Source organism: Cupressus sempervirens, chromosome 9 (genome assembly GCF_028749045.1).
Source record: "Cupressus sempervirens isolate cs-2001-9-10 chromosome 9, ASM2874904v1, whole genome shotgun sequence".
In the NCBI taxonomy this organism is placed as follows: Eukaryota; Viridiplantae; Streptophyta; class Pinopsida; order Cupressales; family Cupressaceae; genus Cupressus; species Cupressus sempervirens.
The window spans coordinates 630,709,347-630,727,402 of record NC_143126.1 but is presented as its reverse complement, the minus strand read 5'-3'; the positions used below and the strand labels follow the sequence as shown (position 1 = coordinate 630,727,402).

General features: G+C 34.2%; 1 protein-coding gene across 2 annotated transcripts; it reads left to right on the top strand.

The window, feature by feature from the left end:
• Window positions 1–6,432: 6,432 nt before the first annotated feature.
• Window positions 6,433–11,719, top strand: LOC149540293 (TMV resistance protein N-like). Of its 2 annotated transcripts, XR_016356382.1 has the most exons (7): window positions 6,433–7,223; window positions 7,376–8,495; window positions 8,613–8,957; window positions 9,037–10,179; window positions 10,277–10,806; window positions 10,942–10,994; window positions 11,108–11,719. XR_016356382.1 is itself a non-coding variant. In XM_089801422.1 (6 exons), exons 1-5 carry the CDS (start codon window positions 6,529–6,531, stop codon window positions 10,781–10,783), a joined length of 3,810 nt encoding a protein of 1,269 aa, XP_089657548.1. In that variant the 5' UTR covers window positions 6,433–6,528; the 3' UTR covers window positions 10,784–10,806; window positions 11,108–11,719. The 2 variants fall into 2 exon arrangements, 1 of the variants encoding a protein (XP_089657548.1); XM_089801422.1 differs by lacking the exon at window positions 10,942–10,994.
• Window positions 11,720–18,056: the final 6,337 nt, after the last annotated feature.

Genomic DNA, 18,056 nt, shown 5'->3' with positions numbered 1-18,056 from the left:
ATCTTTTGAGCAGGTAAGGTCTAAAAGACCTTACTGGGCAATGACCCATCTATCCTTATTTCTTCCTTTTATTTTTATGGAGATAATTTCCACAACATGTCAAATTGTGATTTTGCTATCAAGATATTAGGATTTAACTATGTGATTTTGAGTCATTGAGTTTGACTCAAAATCACACAGTTAAATCCTGATAGCAATATCACAATTTCGTTGATTTCAGTGAATAAATGTGATTGTTTCTATATAAAGTAATATTTAAATTGACATATATGTAGACCTTCAAAGCAATATAGTCATTTGTGTCTTTACAAAAATAGATATATTGCTATAATTATAATGACTGTCAATAGAACATTACAAAATGACAAACTTGACAGGAAAAGGTATAATAGAAGAACTAGTCTATAGGATATAACAAAATGATTGGTTGGTGAAAATAGAGGACCAGTCTATAGGATACAACAAAATGACTGGCTTGTGAAAATAGAGGACCAATCTATAGGCTATAACAAAATGACCAGTTGTGCAAATATTCCTTTGAGCCATCAGAATGATTAAGTCTTCATTGCTTTTTTTTTCTATTCAAAATAACCAAGCCTTCATTGTAGCATATGTCTTCATTGCAACATACTTAGTTCACCATGAAGCCAGGGAAGGGTTTTGGCTCCTCCTTAGTAGTATCTACTGTAGGATTTTCTAGACTAAATGAAACAACTTGTGGGGTGATGGTATTCATTTTCCCAAACATATTTTCATCCAACAACCTATTAAGTTGGAATTGTTTGATTGGAGAATGAGGGGGGCTTTGGATACAAGCAGTATGCATGTTGTGAAGGGCAGCATAGCTAGGGGATAGAATGTTGTACATATCCCTTAAAATTTGATGATGCTCAGGTAAGGGGATTGTTGGAGTACTGTGTTGTATTGCTCTATTTGCATTTAGTTCAAGAGAAGTTGCTAAAGGACTCACTTCCCCAATATTTGCAAGTCCCTTGTTGACTTTAGCTTTTGCTAGCTTGGCTCTTCTACAATCCTTCTTTTCTTTCTTTTTCAACTCCCTCTCCTTTTGTTGTTGTACCTTTTCTTCTTGCTTCCTTTGTTTTATTATTTGCCTTTCAAGTTTTTGCTGATCCTTCCTTTTTCTCAACTTAGTTTGATGAATTTTCTTTTCCTCCTGGAACTATTTTTTTTTCCTTTCTTTCAACTCTATAAGTTCAACCTTCCTTGCTTCTTTTTTCTCTTGCAATATTATGTACTCATTAGATGTAAGTATTTGGGATTCTCTTCCCAATCTAAGAGTGGTATTATCAGATGGTTTGAATCTCTTTGTAACCCTTTCAATTGGTAGCTTCAAAAAATTTCTTAATGATCCCTGACTACATAACCCCTATTCATATTCTATCCTGAAAGCTACAAATTTCTTCACTGCATCTAGATTATGTTTAGCCTATCCATCTTCATCTATAGATGTCTCCAATCCATCTAGATTATGTTTAGCTTGTCCATCTTGATCGTCAGTGCATTCCAGATTTGAACCATCTAGAATATGTTCAATGTGACCATCTTTGCCCTCATTACATTCTAAATATGAAGTCTCCCAATTGCTTGTTTCAATATAATAATGAACCACCTCTTCTCTTGGCATTGAAGGTGGAGAAGGAATAGATAATAAAATGTCTTCATCTTGAAAGTCAATCTCTACTCCCAATTCCTTTGCTCCTTCCTTAACCCAATTAGGTGGATCAAACTGTGTTGGTAAACTCATTTCATCATGCAAGTCATCTTCAAATTGTCTCTGGGTAACATCTACTGGTGAACTTGTATTTTCATCTGTTGGTGAACTTGTATATTCATTTGCATCATCTTTCTGTTGTTTTTCCATTTCTGCCACACAAATTTCAATGGCTTCATCATCATAACCAGCTAACCTTAAAATGCTTTCAATACCTATAGCATCATTTTCATCTTCAATGTTGAATGCATTACTTGGCTTCATGTCATTACAAAGTGCATCTTTATTCAATGGCAAAATTCCAGTCCTTCGGAAGCCAGCTGTAATATTGTTAGGCACAAGGGAAAGTTTGAAAGCTTTGCTTGCAAGTTCAGCCAATTTTGTTCTTATTTTTATGTGTGGATGTTTGGCCATCCATTTTGACCTTTCAAATTTGAAATATGCCTTGAATGGAGAAAATACACTTACATCTAAAGGTTGTAGTCGATGACTAGTGTGAGTAGGCAATGTAAAAAGATCTATGCCCAAAGATCTCACCTCTTGAATTGTTGCAAAGGCAATGTGGCTTCCATGTCCATCAAAAATGAGCAAATGCCTATTTTTGGATGAAGCCCCACCTAGAACAAATCTAGCAAAATGATGTAGCCAATTTAAGAAAAGTTCTTTTGTCATCCAAGCATGTGGTTGTGCTGCCATGCAAGCTCCTACCTCATAGTTAGCAATGTAATTTTGAAGTCTTCTTTTTGCTTTGAAAAGATAGAAGCCTGGTATGCTTTGAACTGCGACATTGATACAACAAAGTATTGTGATCCATTCTCTATTTTTAGATAAGATTTGAGACACACTTCTACTTCCCAACTTTGTAATCACTCACATTCCATAGTTTTTGCCTACTTACACACCTGTTTCATCACAATTCCATATATGTGTTGGTTCATAATGATTATAATCATACAATGTTGTCAAATTATTACAAAAATCTACCACAATACTTGGTTGTAGCATGAATGCTCTATCCCTATCTAGACCCTTTGCAGTCTGTATTATCAAATATGGATGGCGTTTGTGGAACCCAACCCACCATGATCTACTTGGTAAGCCATTTTTGAATGGATTTGGCCTTGTTTGGAAGATATGAGCCACATGTGACTTAAGCTAAATTACCTCCAATCCACGACCAAGCTGAGCTAAATCTTTACACCACTGAACAACTTCTAGCTCTTCTTCCAAGGAGAGAATTGTTGGCCTGGTCCCCTGATTTTTGTTGTTGTGAGTCATGCTAGCCAATAAGATAGTCTGCTAATAGGAATTCCCCACTTCTTTGTCGCTCCTCTTATTGAAAAACAATTATCTTCAACATCTTCAATGGCGTGTTCCATTTCCTCTTCTGTCCACTAATTGCCTTGGAAGCTTTTCTTCTTTTTATGACATTTAGGGGATTGGACAACACCATCTAGCCTATCTTTATTGTCTACAACAAGATTGTGATTTTTTTATTAGGAGCTGGCTTGGCTAAAGTGTTTTCATCATCAGAGTCAACAATGTGTAATTTAACACCTCGTGGATAGTGAGGTGTCAATTTTCGGGCAGATCTTTTAGTTCTTCTCTTTCCTACTATCATAATGCCTAAATAGAAAATGTCATATATTAAAAACCATAAAAACACATTATATCTAGAGAGATTATCTTATAGCAGCAAAACTGAAACAAAGTTTTTTATAGGAAAAAACATTCCTAAGAGAATGATTGAACATTTATCTTGATAGAAATGATATGTTTCCCTTAGAAATAACACCATATTTGAACTTAAGACAATTATTCAGTCACTCTCTTAGAAATGGATTTTTCATAGATTTTTCATTTCCATCATATAATATGTTGTTATCTTTTTTAGAATTGCTATGTTTGCTCCCAATTATAACTTCATACTATATTATGGTTTGTAGTTCAATCATTATCGTAGAAATGATATTTCTACCGTAATATTTTTACAAATAACTTCATACTACACAATGGATTATGACATAAATATCTCTTATATTCCATCATATAATATGCTATTATATTTGGGAAGGAATTCACAATTGGTCTAAAAACAATAACAACATGCATTAAATGATGGGCTATAACAGATTTACATGGAAAAAAAATTTTCTATCATAATATTTCCACAAATAATTTCATACTACACAATGGATTATGACATATCTCTTATATTCCATCATATAATACACTATTATTTTTGGGAATGAATTCATAGTTAATCTAGAAATAACAACATACATTAAATGATGGACTATCACAGATTTACATAGTGGATCATGACAAATATTATATAAGATGTTAACAACATACATTATATGATGAAAATTGATGTTAATCTACTATGTGACACAAATAACTTCATATTGTATGGATTCATAGTTAGTCTAGAAATAACAACATACATTAAATGATGGAGTATAACAGATTTACATAGAAATGAAATTTCTGTCATAAAATTTCCACAAATAACTTCATACTACATAATGGATTATGACAGAAATAACTCTTATATCCCATCATATAATATGCTATTATTTTTGTGAATGAATTAATTATTAGTCTGGAAATAATAGCATACATTAAATGATGGACTATCACAGATTTACATAGTGGATCATGACAAAAATTATATAAGATGTTAACAACATACATTATATGATGGACTATAACAGAGAATACAAAGAATGTTGATATAGTTCTTTGGCAAACAAATTCATAGTTAGTGTACGAATAAACATTTCCCACTAACATCATACATTATATGATGGAGTGTAATAGAGAATACAGAGAATGTTGATATAGTTCTTTTACTAATTTGCAGAACATGTATAATTATATTAATACTTTAAAAAGAGTGGTAAAATACTTGGTCTACTGGGCTTTTGATATCTCGAGCAATTGATGTTCTATCCACTTCCTCTAAGTGCTCACAAAGAAGTCTAATGTTCTATGCAGTCCCTATAAGTGCTCTGAGCTCGCATAGAATGTATATTCATTTCAACAGAATTCATTAACTGTATGCAGTATTAATAGATTTTTTTCCCTCCGACAATTTTGAATTTGAAATTGATAATTCTCTATCATTTGTGGCTTTGCTTTCAAATCAAGCCTCGTTTTTTCCTAAACTTGCAAATTGGTTGATCCGTGGCATTTGAAAGTTTGTAATTTGATTGGTTGGCAATTGATTGTGGTTTCCAAGAGAAGATTTTGAATTTTTTTTTGCATTAATTGTCTGACTTTGATGGATTGGGGAGCTCAAACATATCAATGTTTATGATGCAGGTACTCTTAACTTGCTTGTCGAAGACTCTAAGTTGCTTATGGAAGACTCCAAATCCAGCAATTGGGTTGGATATTCGTCAGAGATGGGATGAGTTGTGGAAGAAATGTTGATTTATTTATAGTTGTATATGCATTGGATGTTGAACAACTGTACAATAGTAATTAATTGGAAAGCAAGTAAGGGAATGATGTCTTGTCCATGTGTTTGGACAAACTTTTTTCAAAAAGTGTACAATATGAAATATAATATTTTATACATGTTTCTTTATATTGTGTATAGAGTAATTTGAATAATGAAAACTAACATTTTATATTAGTTTATATGGAACACACAATGAATGTTCTTTATCTAAAAGTGGTATCAATTTTAGTAAACCAATGATATATACAAGAAAAAATTGTAATGAATTAGTTTTTAATAATTATTAATAAATAAAAACTTAAACATCAGTACTTTATTGTTCAATCAATGGCCTATATTGATACTAAAATTAGCTCATAAGATGTTAACCACCCTCCCAACTATTGGTACCTGTTCAATTATTGGATCCTCTCCCCTAGTCATTTAGAATTCATAGAATGCCATATAGTCTAAAAGTGTTAATATTTCTCTAAATCCATAGAGAAATATAGGCAACCACCTGACTTGAAACAATATATTCAAGAGAAATATATAGAATTGATCATTGAAACATAGGCAGCTAATTGACTTGAGTGGTTGCCGCTCAACATAACTCGTCATTTCTCCCACGCAGTTTCCTTTTAATCACGATTTTATTGATCTCCTGTTTTATCTTGTGGACTTTACCTTTTACGTCTCATCTTTCATTGTCATAATCGACTTTACCGAATGTACCTTGCTCCTTCCTCCACATGCTTTTGCCTTTCTTCCACGCGTTTTCTTCGCGTCACTCATCTTTATCGTCCCCGTTGCACATGCACAGCATTTCACCTTCCCACCAAATAGCGTTTTCTTTCATTCGGCTTTTATCTTTTCTTTACCATGCCATCTACTCCTACTTCCGGATCTCAACTAGATAATGGGAATTCAAATGCTATTGAATATGAGGTAAAAAATCACATTACATTTACAAATTCATTGATCTCCATCATCGTACCTTTGAGTGAACCCCTCCATGTATATTTTAATGTTATAATTGAAATGGATCTCAATTATTACAAGCAGAAAACGCCACAAATATCCCATCATCATCATCATCATCATCATAGTGGTAGCAAGATTCCTCACGGTCCTTCATTTACGCGTTGTATCCTATTTGACTTGTCTGCTTAATAAGTTTCTGCCTTCCTTCCACGCGTTTTTATCACTATTCCTACAGAGATAAAAGGAATTTGTCCCTCCTCACAGTCGCACACAAGCTCAAATCCCAAATAAATACACACCCTTTCTTACTTTCCAGTTAGGTAATCTATTTTTGTTTTTCATCTCAAAGCTCAAGCTGCATTCCATGGCGTCCAACTCTACTTCTGCTGATGATGATGAGCACAGAAATGCATCTGAAGAAATTGCTTCATCTCCATCTACTTCTTCTTCACTGTTTTCTTCCTGTTTCAATTGGTGTTGTTTTAATCTGTTCGGTACAAATGACTTTCAAGAGACTGCTTCGTCGCCGCCTACAAATGCTTTTGCAGAGCTCGTTCCATCTTCATCTCCGTCCTCTTCTTCTCCTGCTGCAGATTCCACCTCAAAGCCAGGGAAAAAGGTGCCCTACGATGTGTTTATCAACCATCGTGGCCCCGATTGCAAACATACCCTCGCAGCCACTCTCTACAATACCCTCTCTGTCATGGGTTTGAGGGTTTTCCTTGATAAAGAAGAGCTTGAACTGGGGGATTATTTGCCCAAAGAACTTCAAGAAGCAATGCAAAGTGCTTCGCTCCACATAGCCATATTTTCAGAGAAGTATGCAGAATCCCCCTGGTGTTTGGCTGAACTTGCATATATGCTTAAAACTGGTACCCCAATCATTCCTATTTTCTACCATATTCAGCCTTGTAACATCCGTTATGACAATGGACCGTATGCTGAAGCGCTCTCGCGGCATAAAAAGAAGGGTCGATATAGCTCAGGGAAGGTTGAGGAGTGGAAGGACGCGATCAGCAGAGTTTCATACAATATTGGCGAGATCATAAATAATGACGAGTAAGTAGTGATTACTTTGTTTTCTGCACTCATTCTTTTCTTATCAGTCATCTTCTGTTTACACTAGGTGCTTCTTTTGGTTCTTTCTTATGCTTTTCGGAATAGGTGTCATGGTAAATGAAATTTGCCCTGTTCTGTTTTGTTTTGTTCAGTGAATCTGACAGAGTCGTCAAGAATGTTGTTCATCGTGTTCTATCAGTAATAAAAAATGTTCCATTTTTGGTTGCCAAACATCCAGTTGGTCTAGATGAAGCTCTCTTAGACTTTGAAAGAACAACACTTCAGCCTGCAAAAATCCATCACACCGTGCAAATCTTGGGAATTTGGGGCATGGGTGGCTCTGGAAAAACCACGCTTGCCAAACAATTATATAATAATAAACACATAGATATGGAAAAGTCTAGTTTTTTACTCGATATTAGAGATGCTGATTCAAAAGGTGCATTGCACAAGAAACAGCAAAAACTGGTAGAAGATCTCGGTCTTCGAAATATATCAATTGAGAATATAGAAGAAGGGAAGGGAATTCTCGCCTCTCGTCTGAAATCTGTTAGGGTGCTCATTGTTCTAGATGATGTGGACAATATAGATCAGATGGATGCTCTTGTGCCTGACAAGGATAGTCTGGGGGAGGGTAGTTTGGTTGTTGTGACTACAAGGAAACTCGATGTACTCCAAAGTTGGGACATCTCATCCATTTATAAAATGAAATCACTGGACCGAGCTCATGCTCAACAGCTTTTTTGTTGGCATTCCTTTTTAAGTCCTCTTCCACGCAGTGGATTTGAGGATCTTGTTGAAAATTTCATAAGAGTTTGTGATGGCTTACCATTATCTCTCAAAGTGTTTGGAGGGCTACTATATGGCAAATCTAGTAAAGAATATTGGGAGAGTCAATTACAAAAGATAGATAGGATATTACCTAATGATATCATAACTAGGCTACAAGTAAGTTATGATGCCCTAGATGATGAAGAGAAAGCAGCGTTTTTGGATGTAGCTTGCTTCTTCATCGGAGAGCAGAAAACTTCAGTCATTGCAGCTTGGGATGAATCAACAGGAGCTGGCCTGTGTATTTGGGAAGGTCTCTTTAATAAGTGTCTTGTTGAAGTTGAAGTTGATCATTCTTACGAGACAAAGATGTGTGATTATAATTATAAGATAAGGATGCATGACCACTTGAGAGATTTGGGAAGGAAAATAGCAAATGATCAATCACCTTACCGTCTCTGGTCTCCTCACCAGATTATTAATGTTGACAATGAAGTCCAGGTAATATTAATACTAATATTTGTCTACCTATACATATTCTATTCTTGTTCCCCTGAAGTTTATTCATGTTCCCATAATTTTTTGATTTCGTTGTTTGTCTTTTGTTGAATTTAAAAGGGAGTTTCTATTCGAGCGATAATGATAGAAACAGCAGATTCAACAAGCGAGGTTGAGCAGTTTCCCCGATGTTCTGAGGGCGGAGAGCTCATTGTTAACACAAACAGAGGATTGCGTACTCTGGCGCCCTCTTCAGTAGGATTAAAATTTCTTAAAGTCAGGGGAAATGATTATAATCAAGTGATTGGTGATCTGTCAAGAGATCTGATATGGCTTCAATGGTTCGACATTGAACAGGAAAACCTTGCCTCATTAAATTCATTGAAAAATTTGAGGGTTTTACAACTCTGTGAGAGATATTGTAGGAATAATCGATTGAAAGAATTATGGGAGAGTGAGAACAACGTAAGTATCTTGTACAGATTCTCTTCGATATTTTTTAGAATTTTCATTTTCAGTCAGTCTCATGGAGAATTTGTTGCAGGCTCCTGTGCAGTTAAGAGAGTTGCTAATTTACAGCTGTAATAAATTCCAAAGATTTCCAGAATCGATAGGATGTCTGAGGCATTTGAAAAAGATAGTCGCATATTCGACACGAGTGAAGAGTCTGCCCGATGAATTTTGCCGCCTTGAATCACTGGAGCACCTGGAATTAACTGGATGTGGACACCTATCATTATTACCCTACAATTTTGGTGATTTGAGAAATCTGAGGCACCTTGATTTGAGCGGATGTTGGGAATTGAGGGAGTTGCCGGTCTCTTTCAAGGAGCTCTCACTCCTACGGCACCTTAACTTAGATGAATGTTCCAAGCTCATTCTGAAATCAGAAATGTTGGAAACAATGGCACAATTAAAGTATTTGGACCTGTCTGGTTGCAGGCAAATGGAAGGGTTGCCTCGTAACATCACAAATCTGGCCTACCTGAGAGAGCTACATTTAGGGGATGTGAGGGAGATACCAGTGAACATCGGCCAACTGCGAAAGCTGCAAAAGATGAGCATCGGAAGTAAGTTGTTGGAAAGCCTGCCAACATCTATCGGAGATTTGTCTTCCTTGACTTCTCTTCGAATTTATGGGTGTTCTAACCTGGAATGCCTACCTGAATCTTTGGGGCGTCTTAATAACTTGGAGAGTTTATCTATAGTAGACTCAGGAGTGAGATCCTTATCAATTGTAGTGAGCAATGCTTCCACCTCCGAAGACTGTTACCCAGGCCTTCAATTTCTCAACCTTGAAAGAAATAAGTGTCCAACAGAGATAGATGTCCAGTCAACTACACTGAAGTGGATGGAATTGCAAGATTGTGAAATGTTGAGGAAGATAAGGGGTATTGATGGTCTGCTGAACATTCAAACGCTGATCATAAGTGGGTGCCCTGAGTTGGAGTTTCTTCCCAGTTTTGCACAATTAGCTTGTCTCAAACGCTTTGAACTGGTCAGAGGGTGCTACGGAGTGAAGAGAATAGATGGGTTGGAACAGTGCAGAGCATTGGAGGAGGTGAGAGTGCATACGAGGTGGGAGGAGGCGGGCATACAAAGTTTGGAGGGCATGGAAAGATTGAGGGAAGTGAGTCTTAAAGCAAACAGCAGAGCAGGTGTCGAAGGTTGCATTCAAAGCATACGGGTAAATATTAAATTACAGTTAATGGTAAATAGAATTATAATCATTTTCAAATTAATTGCACAATAGTGACTGACTCTGTTGAATCGCCTTATTAAAGAATTTGCAGAGGCGGCCGGAGAGAGTAGGAATATTATTGCGGGCGGTACCTGCTGCGGCCTCGCTTCTCAACTGCTTTGACTTTTCCGATCTCTCCGTCGTTGGTTCAATCGCTAACGAAAAATTGATGCTTTGTAATTTATTGCTCTCAGAATCGCTGAAAACGGCATACACAGCGCCGTGCATTCTTCTATGCCTTGTTGTGAATTGTGAATCTCCAGAGGCTACATTGACTTTCCATCGTGGTGATGAAATTTTTTCTATTGCTTTTACGGAGTTGGAGGAGGGGAAATGGGTATTTACAACTGTCATAACGCAACCTTCTAAAATTTTCGATAGCAATAATCATGAAAGACTTAAGATAGTTTTAGAATTTCAAAATTATGAAGGATATTCTGAAGCAGAAGTGGAGAAAGGATTGCTGGTGACGGGGGAAGAGGAGAGAGTTACGGAGGCTTTCGCGCATCTATGCGCATTATTATCAATTAATACATACTCACATTCATAGGAATTGGGAAAGGCATCCGAAAGGTATTATTATTTGATGGGAAAATTTATTTTAATTTTTGTTATACATATTGTTATTGATGTTTAATAATATTAATAAAGTTTTGGGAGTTAAAAATAGATAAAAATAGATATTTAACTATGTTCTTGTTCAAATAGGTCTCTTCTTGATTCATTTGATGAGGTTTTTTTTACTCATGTTTTTCGTGAAGGTAACTTTGTTGCCGATTTACTTGCAAATTATGGTTCGGATAGCTGCTCTATTTTCTATCTATTTGATAATGTCACTTCAGACACCTACTTAACGATTTTCCGTTTGATTCAGACTAAATCATCTTAATTACATTGGCATCGTACTGGTACATATGCTATGCTTGGGCTGATTGCTCACTCCAGTAACGACTTTGCATGCTCGGATGCTGCATTTGGGTCTTCTTCTGCCGGACTTGGTAGTCCCCCTTCTGATGTTGCCTCCTCCTCCTCCCTTGTTATCCCTCCCACTTCCCATACTGCTATTGATCCCGTCTTGGAGCAGGCCGACCAATTATGGAGCTCGCTATTTTTTTCTCCACCATCTTAGTTTGGTCTTGGAGGGTTATCTGCTATATCTATTGCTTCTTTTTCTCTATGATGTTTGGTTTTTTGTCTCCTAACTTGCAAGTTTTGGTTCACCTTCTACTGCCAGTTCGATATGCGGCTTGGTGTTTCTCAGCTATCTTCTCTTTTTGGACATGCTGATTATTAGTTTGTTTATTGTTATGATCCCTTTCGGATTTCATGTATCACTTGGCATTTTGTATAATTATCATGTAAATCAGGTTTTTGGTGCTTATTATTTCTCTCATGCCATCCTTGGCACATATATTGTAATTGAGTTTGGCCCGCCAACTCTCTTCTTGGGTAGCTCTAGGTATACTATATTTTTTGTAATGGGTTACGAACGGAGTTTTCTTTCTTGGTTCTTCCTCCGGGAGCCCCTTTTGAACCAGTTGATTATATTAATATAAATACAAAGTTTTGACAAAAAAAAATGAAAAAAATAGATAGGTAAAGAAGAATGATTTGTTATTTGACTTATTTTAGTAAAGGTTTATAAGTTATGAAGTGAGTAAGATTTAATTAGGGGATTTATTTAAAATCATTTAACTTAATCAATAGGTCAAATGTCCATTGACTTCACTTGTATTTGAGTGAATGCCATTGTTTACTGATTTCCACTGAGTCAGTTCTATTGACTTCACTTGCATTTGAGTGAATTTATTTTTAGACGTAATGTCTTAATCTTCAGCAGCCATGTTGTAATCTAATTTTTGAGATGTAAATTGTACGTTTTATTCAATAAAAAATAAGAAAATAAAAAATCATTTAAAAAATTTGCTATTGAATATATTTATCTAATTATATATTATAGATCTTATTGAATGGTTTCTTTGGGTAGTTTCTATAGAACTGACTTATTTACCTAGGAGGCTAAAAATAGTTGTTTAAGTGTTCATAGATGACATTTTGGAGATTAAACTAAGACAAATATAATGAGAGGATTGAAATAGAAAATCCATTTATTGTGTTTCAACTATATTTTATTTCAAGTTTCCCAAGTATGTTGAATTATACCTATTTATATACACCCTACAATTGTATTAGTAAATAACACCACGTTTCTTCGATATGGTCTTCCAAATTATTATGGGAACTAATGTTTTCTTTAGCCCTTGTCTATTAATTTGTGTAACAAAAAAAATTAATTCCTTAAGTTTGAAAAGTTACTATTTTTATTTTTATTTATGTTAACTACTTCCTTATTTTTGATTTTGCTCCATGCCAATTTTGTTAGGATTTAAATTATTTTGTCATTTTAAAAAATAAGAAAAAAATGTGGATAAACATCACTTAATTTATTAGCAATGTTAATGGTTGTCATTTTTTTGAGATGCATGCACATGTAGGTACAAGATTTCAATTTTAATAGCTAATTGCTTGAGTATTTTGAGCTAGTGTTCGATCTATGAAATTTTTTTTTGGAGAATTCTTCTAGCTTTTACGTGATAATTCTAGAATATTTGTGAAGTGAGAACTCTTCTTGCAAATTTACTTTTGAATTTCTTAGGTACATTGAACCTCCACTATTGTAATAGTGGCAAACCTTAATTTTTTTTTTCTGTATCTTGCGCTTCCTATGTATATGAGGTATTATAGTGGCATCTATGGTCATGGTCTCTCTTCTCTTGTTAACTTCTTTCAATGTTAGTGCTGAATTGTTGTAATGTTCGAGACTCCCCTAAATTCCCCTATAGTTATTTCTTTGCAATGTCAAAAGAAGTTAACTAAATTTCATCCATTGAAAAAGGCTTGATTCCATCACCTTCATCTTGAACTTCAAGTTTGACAAGCAGGTGCCTCTTACAATCTCTCCCCATCGCAGGAGACAGCAATTGCAAAGGGGAAGTATTTAAAATATGGAAAGCCACATAAAAACACACTCATACATTTAGAACTTCATGATCGCTGACACTCAGGAATCTATTTGCAGTATTGTTTCTTGTTGTTTTGTTTTAAATGTTACAAGTTAAGTTTGTCAAATGGAAATATGACATGTGTCATTACTGTCCCATGATTGAAGCTTGTTGCAATCCTTACGCTATAAAAAGGACTTCCAAGATTGGGATGTGGAGGGTCCAAATTTGGATAGAAGGAATGTTATTATCATGTTTTTAGTCATTTCAATGCTCTCTATTTCACAACATCTTATATCTAAGTTGTATTTTGCAAGAAAATCTATCCCTCTTGAATTTATTTTGTTGTTCAAATTTGAAATGTAAAGTTATATGATTACTGCAAAAAGAACTATGGCTACTAATAGAAAATCTCTAATTATTGTGACAACCTATGTTCAACAAGAGCTCTAAGAGAGAGCTTGAGTCCCTGCCTTGTGTTGTTAGTGGTTCATACTGTAAAAATAAAATAGAAAATACATTGTTAAATGTTTGTTGTAAAATAAGTTTTTAATCATTGTAAAGTTTGTTGTAAAATATGGTTTTTATTATTGTGGATGTGCTCCAAAGATCACAAATCACAATTTCCTAAAACATATTTACATGCAAAGGTGAACATTGTGAATGTTTGGTTTTGATAATATAATATATGTTTTCTTCTTGAATTATAAATGATATTTTTTCAAATTACACTTGAAAACAAAACCTAAAATTAAAATTCTAGACATCTAATATAATCTTGTAATAAATTTAGTAGTGGCAAAATTTATTAGATATATTTGTATCTTTAACTTAAATTTGTTTTATTGATTTAACATAATTTCAAGTTTAAGACGCATAATATAAAGTGTTTTATATTTTTATATTTTTTTAATGATGATTTTAAAATTATATCAAACTTTACTAATGTAAATAAATAATAAATTTAAAGCCAATAAAAATTATCAATCTTTAAATTAAACTATTTTTTTTTTTTTGCAAAAGTATTTTATTTACACTTAGGTAGTCATCCAGCTCACGTAGAAATCAGTGAAATTATTTTGAAATTGAAAATAGACATGAAAGTTGTGAAATTATTTCCAAATTGAAAAGATATAAGGCATTTTATACCTTTTATATTTACTTGTATTCATTTATCCCCGGATTGTATCAAAAAATTGGTGCTGATATTATTTACTTTTTATATTCATTTATCATGAGTTTGTATTAAAAAATTGGCACTATTAGAAATGTCATTATAAATTTAACCATGACTTTATGGCCGTAGATGATAGTCTAGAACAATCGAGTCCATTTTATGCATTCTACAAGTGGATAATGACACAAAGCTTAAGAAACCAACGACTTTAAATATAGAGATGTACTTTGCCTATATTTGTCCATGTGAGGTGGTCCACAACTATATTGCCTAAAAAACACTTAAGACATCACCAGTTAGAGATAGATAACTAACCAAACATTGGCTAAAATAAAATCACCAAATTAATGCAAAGCTCAGAGATTGCTTTTAAAGCTTATAATTTTTTTCCCCCTTTGTAATGGTCAAGAAAAGGGTCAAAATATAGAAATTGAAGCTACGAGAATGATGATAAGAATATGTGGGGTGCCACTGCAGCTGACTTGTGGGAAGCTGAAGTCACTGTTGGCTAGGCATTGTAGGTGGGGACAGGCTAATCTCCATCCGAAATGCACTAAAGGCAAAACAAAGTCACTTTTTTTTTCTTTTTTTCCCAAATTCATAAAAACATAGTGATTTCTTTCCAATTTTTTTGTTCTTTTGGACTACAAACTATGTAGATCATGAAGATCAAACACTAAAATTTTCAGAAAAATCCATGATGTTTTCAATTTTAAAAAAATTGGTCAAGTGTAAAGTTTCTTGTAGTTGTGGTGTTTCAGTTTTGATAGGTGCCTAGTTTTTATCTATATAATGGCTTGGTCATCTATAAATAGGGAAACTATAGATGCTTGGAAGTTTCTAGAATTTAAATTTTGGTAACTTTTTTTATCAATAAATCAATATTACCCATAGAAAAATTTCAAAGAGCCAATCATAAATAAGAAATTATTAACTAAAAAATTAATTTAAATATAAATCAATGTTTGAACTTTACAAAAGCAAGATTTTAGATATAAAAATTAGTTAAGCCCTACAACTGGAAACGTTAGTTCACTGCCTTATCTATAAGGTAGGGACTAATAATAAGGAATGCAAAAAATGGAATCATGCAAATAATTTATACAACATTATCACAGTGGAAGCATGATAATGGGTGCACATTTTTTTGATTCATACATTTCCTTCTTGATAAGTTGAGCTGATATCTTTTGCTCCCCATGATTATGCACTACACATGCCCGTAAAATGTAGTATCACAACCATGAAAATTGACTATGGTTAGCACAAAATTTCAATACAATAAACCAAGCACTATAAATTCACAACTAGATTATAATTTAAGTGTATTTAATTGTAAATGTGCCTATCAATTTCTTCACAAATTGTAGCCCCAAACCTGCTTGGCACCAAACCTGAAAATATCTAATTTTGTCATGCATCACCCATTATGAGTGAAGTTTTTGTATGCATTGTCATAAATATTTTTAATGTAGTTCGATTTCATGTAACAACTTTTTTACCACCTTTTTAAAATTTAACTTCTACATTTATGAACACATGTATGAGGACAGATTGCCATGATTGACTATCCATTCCGTGGCTGTAAAGGTCTGAAACCTTTTATTTGTGCATTCGTCCATGGATATTGTAATGTGGTTTCGATAAAATTGAAGATTCCTAAAAATATTTTATACATATCGTATAAATGTATCAGATTATATCATGAAAATATAGATGAAACTGTTATGCATTTCCAATATCTTGTCCTTTTCGATCACCAAAAATACCCATCGCCATGACTTATAACGATACAACATATCTATAGCTCATTGTTGTAATAATTATATATATGTTTCATTTGCTGATGATCACTATATCTATAGTGATAAGCCTTCTTTATTGCTCATCGCTATATTGAGTATTTCAAATTGCGATCATGCAAAAGCCTTTCATCGCCTTGTCTCTCTGGTTTGAGATCTAACTGTTCTTAGGGCTGTAAGGATGCACGCAGTCAAGATAGCCTTCAACACGACTTCACAGTTGTTAATGCTAGCATTCAAGTTCATATTGTGAAGGGGCGACTCACTATCAATCACATGATCATGGATTAGTTCTAGCTTAAGGGAATTGAAGTTGCAAAGATGCAAAAGTCAACATCAATAGTTAAGTTTAATGGGTATCACATCATCTCAAATGGTTAATTTTAACCCAAGGTCAAAGTGGTGAGATAGTGAAATCCTTCATCGCATCATCACAGGGTTAGGAGATAGTTAATGTAATCAGTTTTGAAGGAGTGCCTTATCAAATAAAAGTAGATAAATTGAATTGATATCACTCCATCGAAAGCAATCATATAGGATTCAATATTTCAAGTTGCGAGGTTGTGATGGAGAGCAACAATTAGGTTAAATGGTTTTTGCATCTTCGCATGCAATTAATGGTAACCCATGGTTAAGGTGGCAAAGTTGTGAAACACTTTGTCTGCTCATTCACATAGTTAGGATTGTAGTTAAGATTCATGGTTGCAAGGCTGTGATAAATGAGAAGACAATCAAGTCAACAGTCGCAACGTCGCAACCTCTACAATTATCTTTGATTCCTTAGTACAAAAAAAATAAATTGATTTGATTTTAAATGTGCTTTGTGCAACCATATGAACTTTTCAATATGCATATGAAATTGATGATCAATGCCTTATCCATTGCTACACAAAGTCTAACTAGCAAAACTTGACCTATTTAATTGCCTTACAATTAAATAATTAGTAGTTAACCCTAAATCCTATTCTTATGATATCCTTCTCATATGACTAGAAACCCTACCAATTTATTGAAGCACTTACGTTATTCCTTGAATTAAAAGTAATAATAAATTGATATACAACCTATCCTAGTTGAGATAGAATTTAGAGACACAGATATTGCAAAACATTCCTTTTTATTAATCTTCCTTGAAAAGAATACATCAGTGGTATATACTCAAGAATAACTCTAGATATGACAAGACTACCATTCAAGATTCATTTATATTCCTGGATTGCAAAATTGAATACATCATAATATTTGACACAGGCCCTAACTGGACCGATTGCAAAATAGCATAACCACTAAAATTATACAAACTTCAAACCATCAATCCACATCTTGGAAATTCTTTTATAGAAAGGATTGCAACAAGCTTCAGATGGGAGGATGCATGTCAACATCCTATTGGAAAACAAATACAAAGATATTTTATATTCAGTTACATTATAACATTCTTTGTACTTGATCAAAATTGTGGATGCAATTACAAAACTTGTAGGTAGCATTTTCACCAAGTGTCTTTAACATATTTCTATTTGTCTTCAAGCTCCTATTGCTTTCCTTGCCTTTTCTTTGTTCCTTTTGCCTATGACTGCATCCTAACTGCATGTTTGCACTGTCTAATCACTCTCCCTGTATGGTAGGGCCTTTGTATCTACAATGACCTCCTAAATGGCTATGTTTGTGTCTATATTAGGCCAGGTGGCATCCCTAATTGCATCTAATTCTTCAACGCATTTCTTCCACTTGGCATTTTCTTTTGGCTTAAGCTTCGTAGTTGCTTTTGACATTTTTGATTCTAATTAGAGAGCATGTTAATCAAGTCATACACCACTACTACACTTGCCTCATCATTGC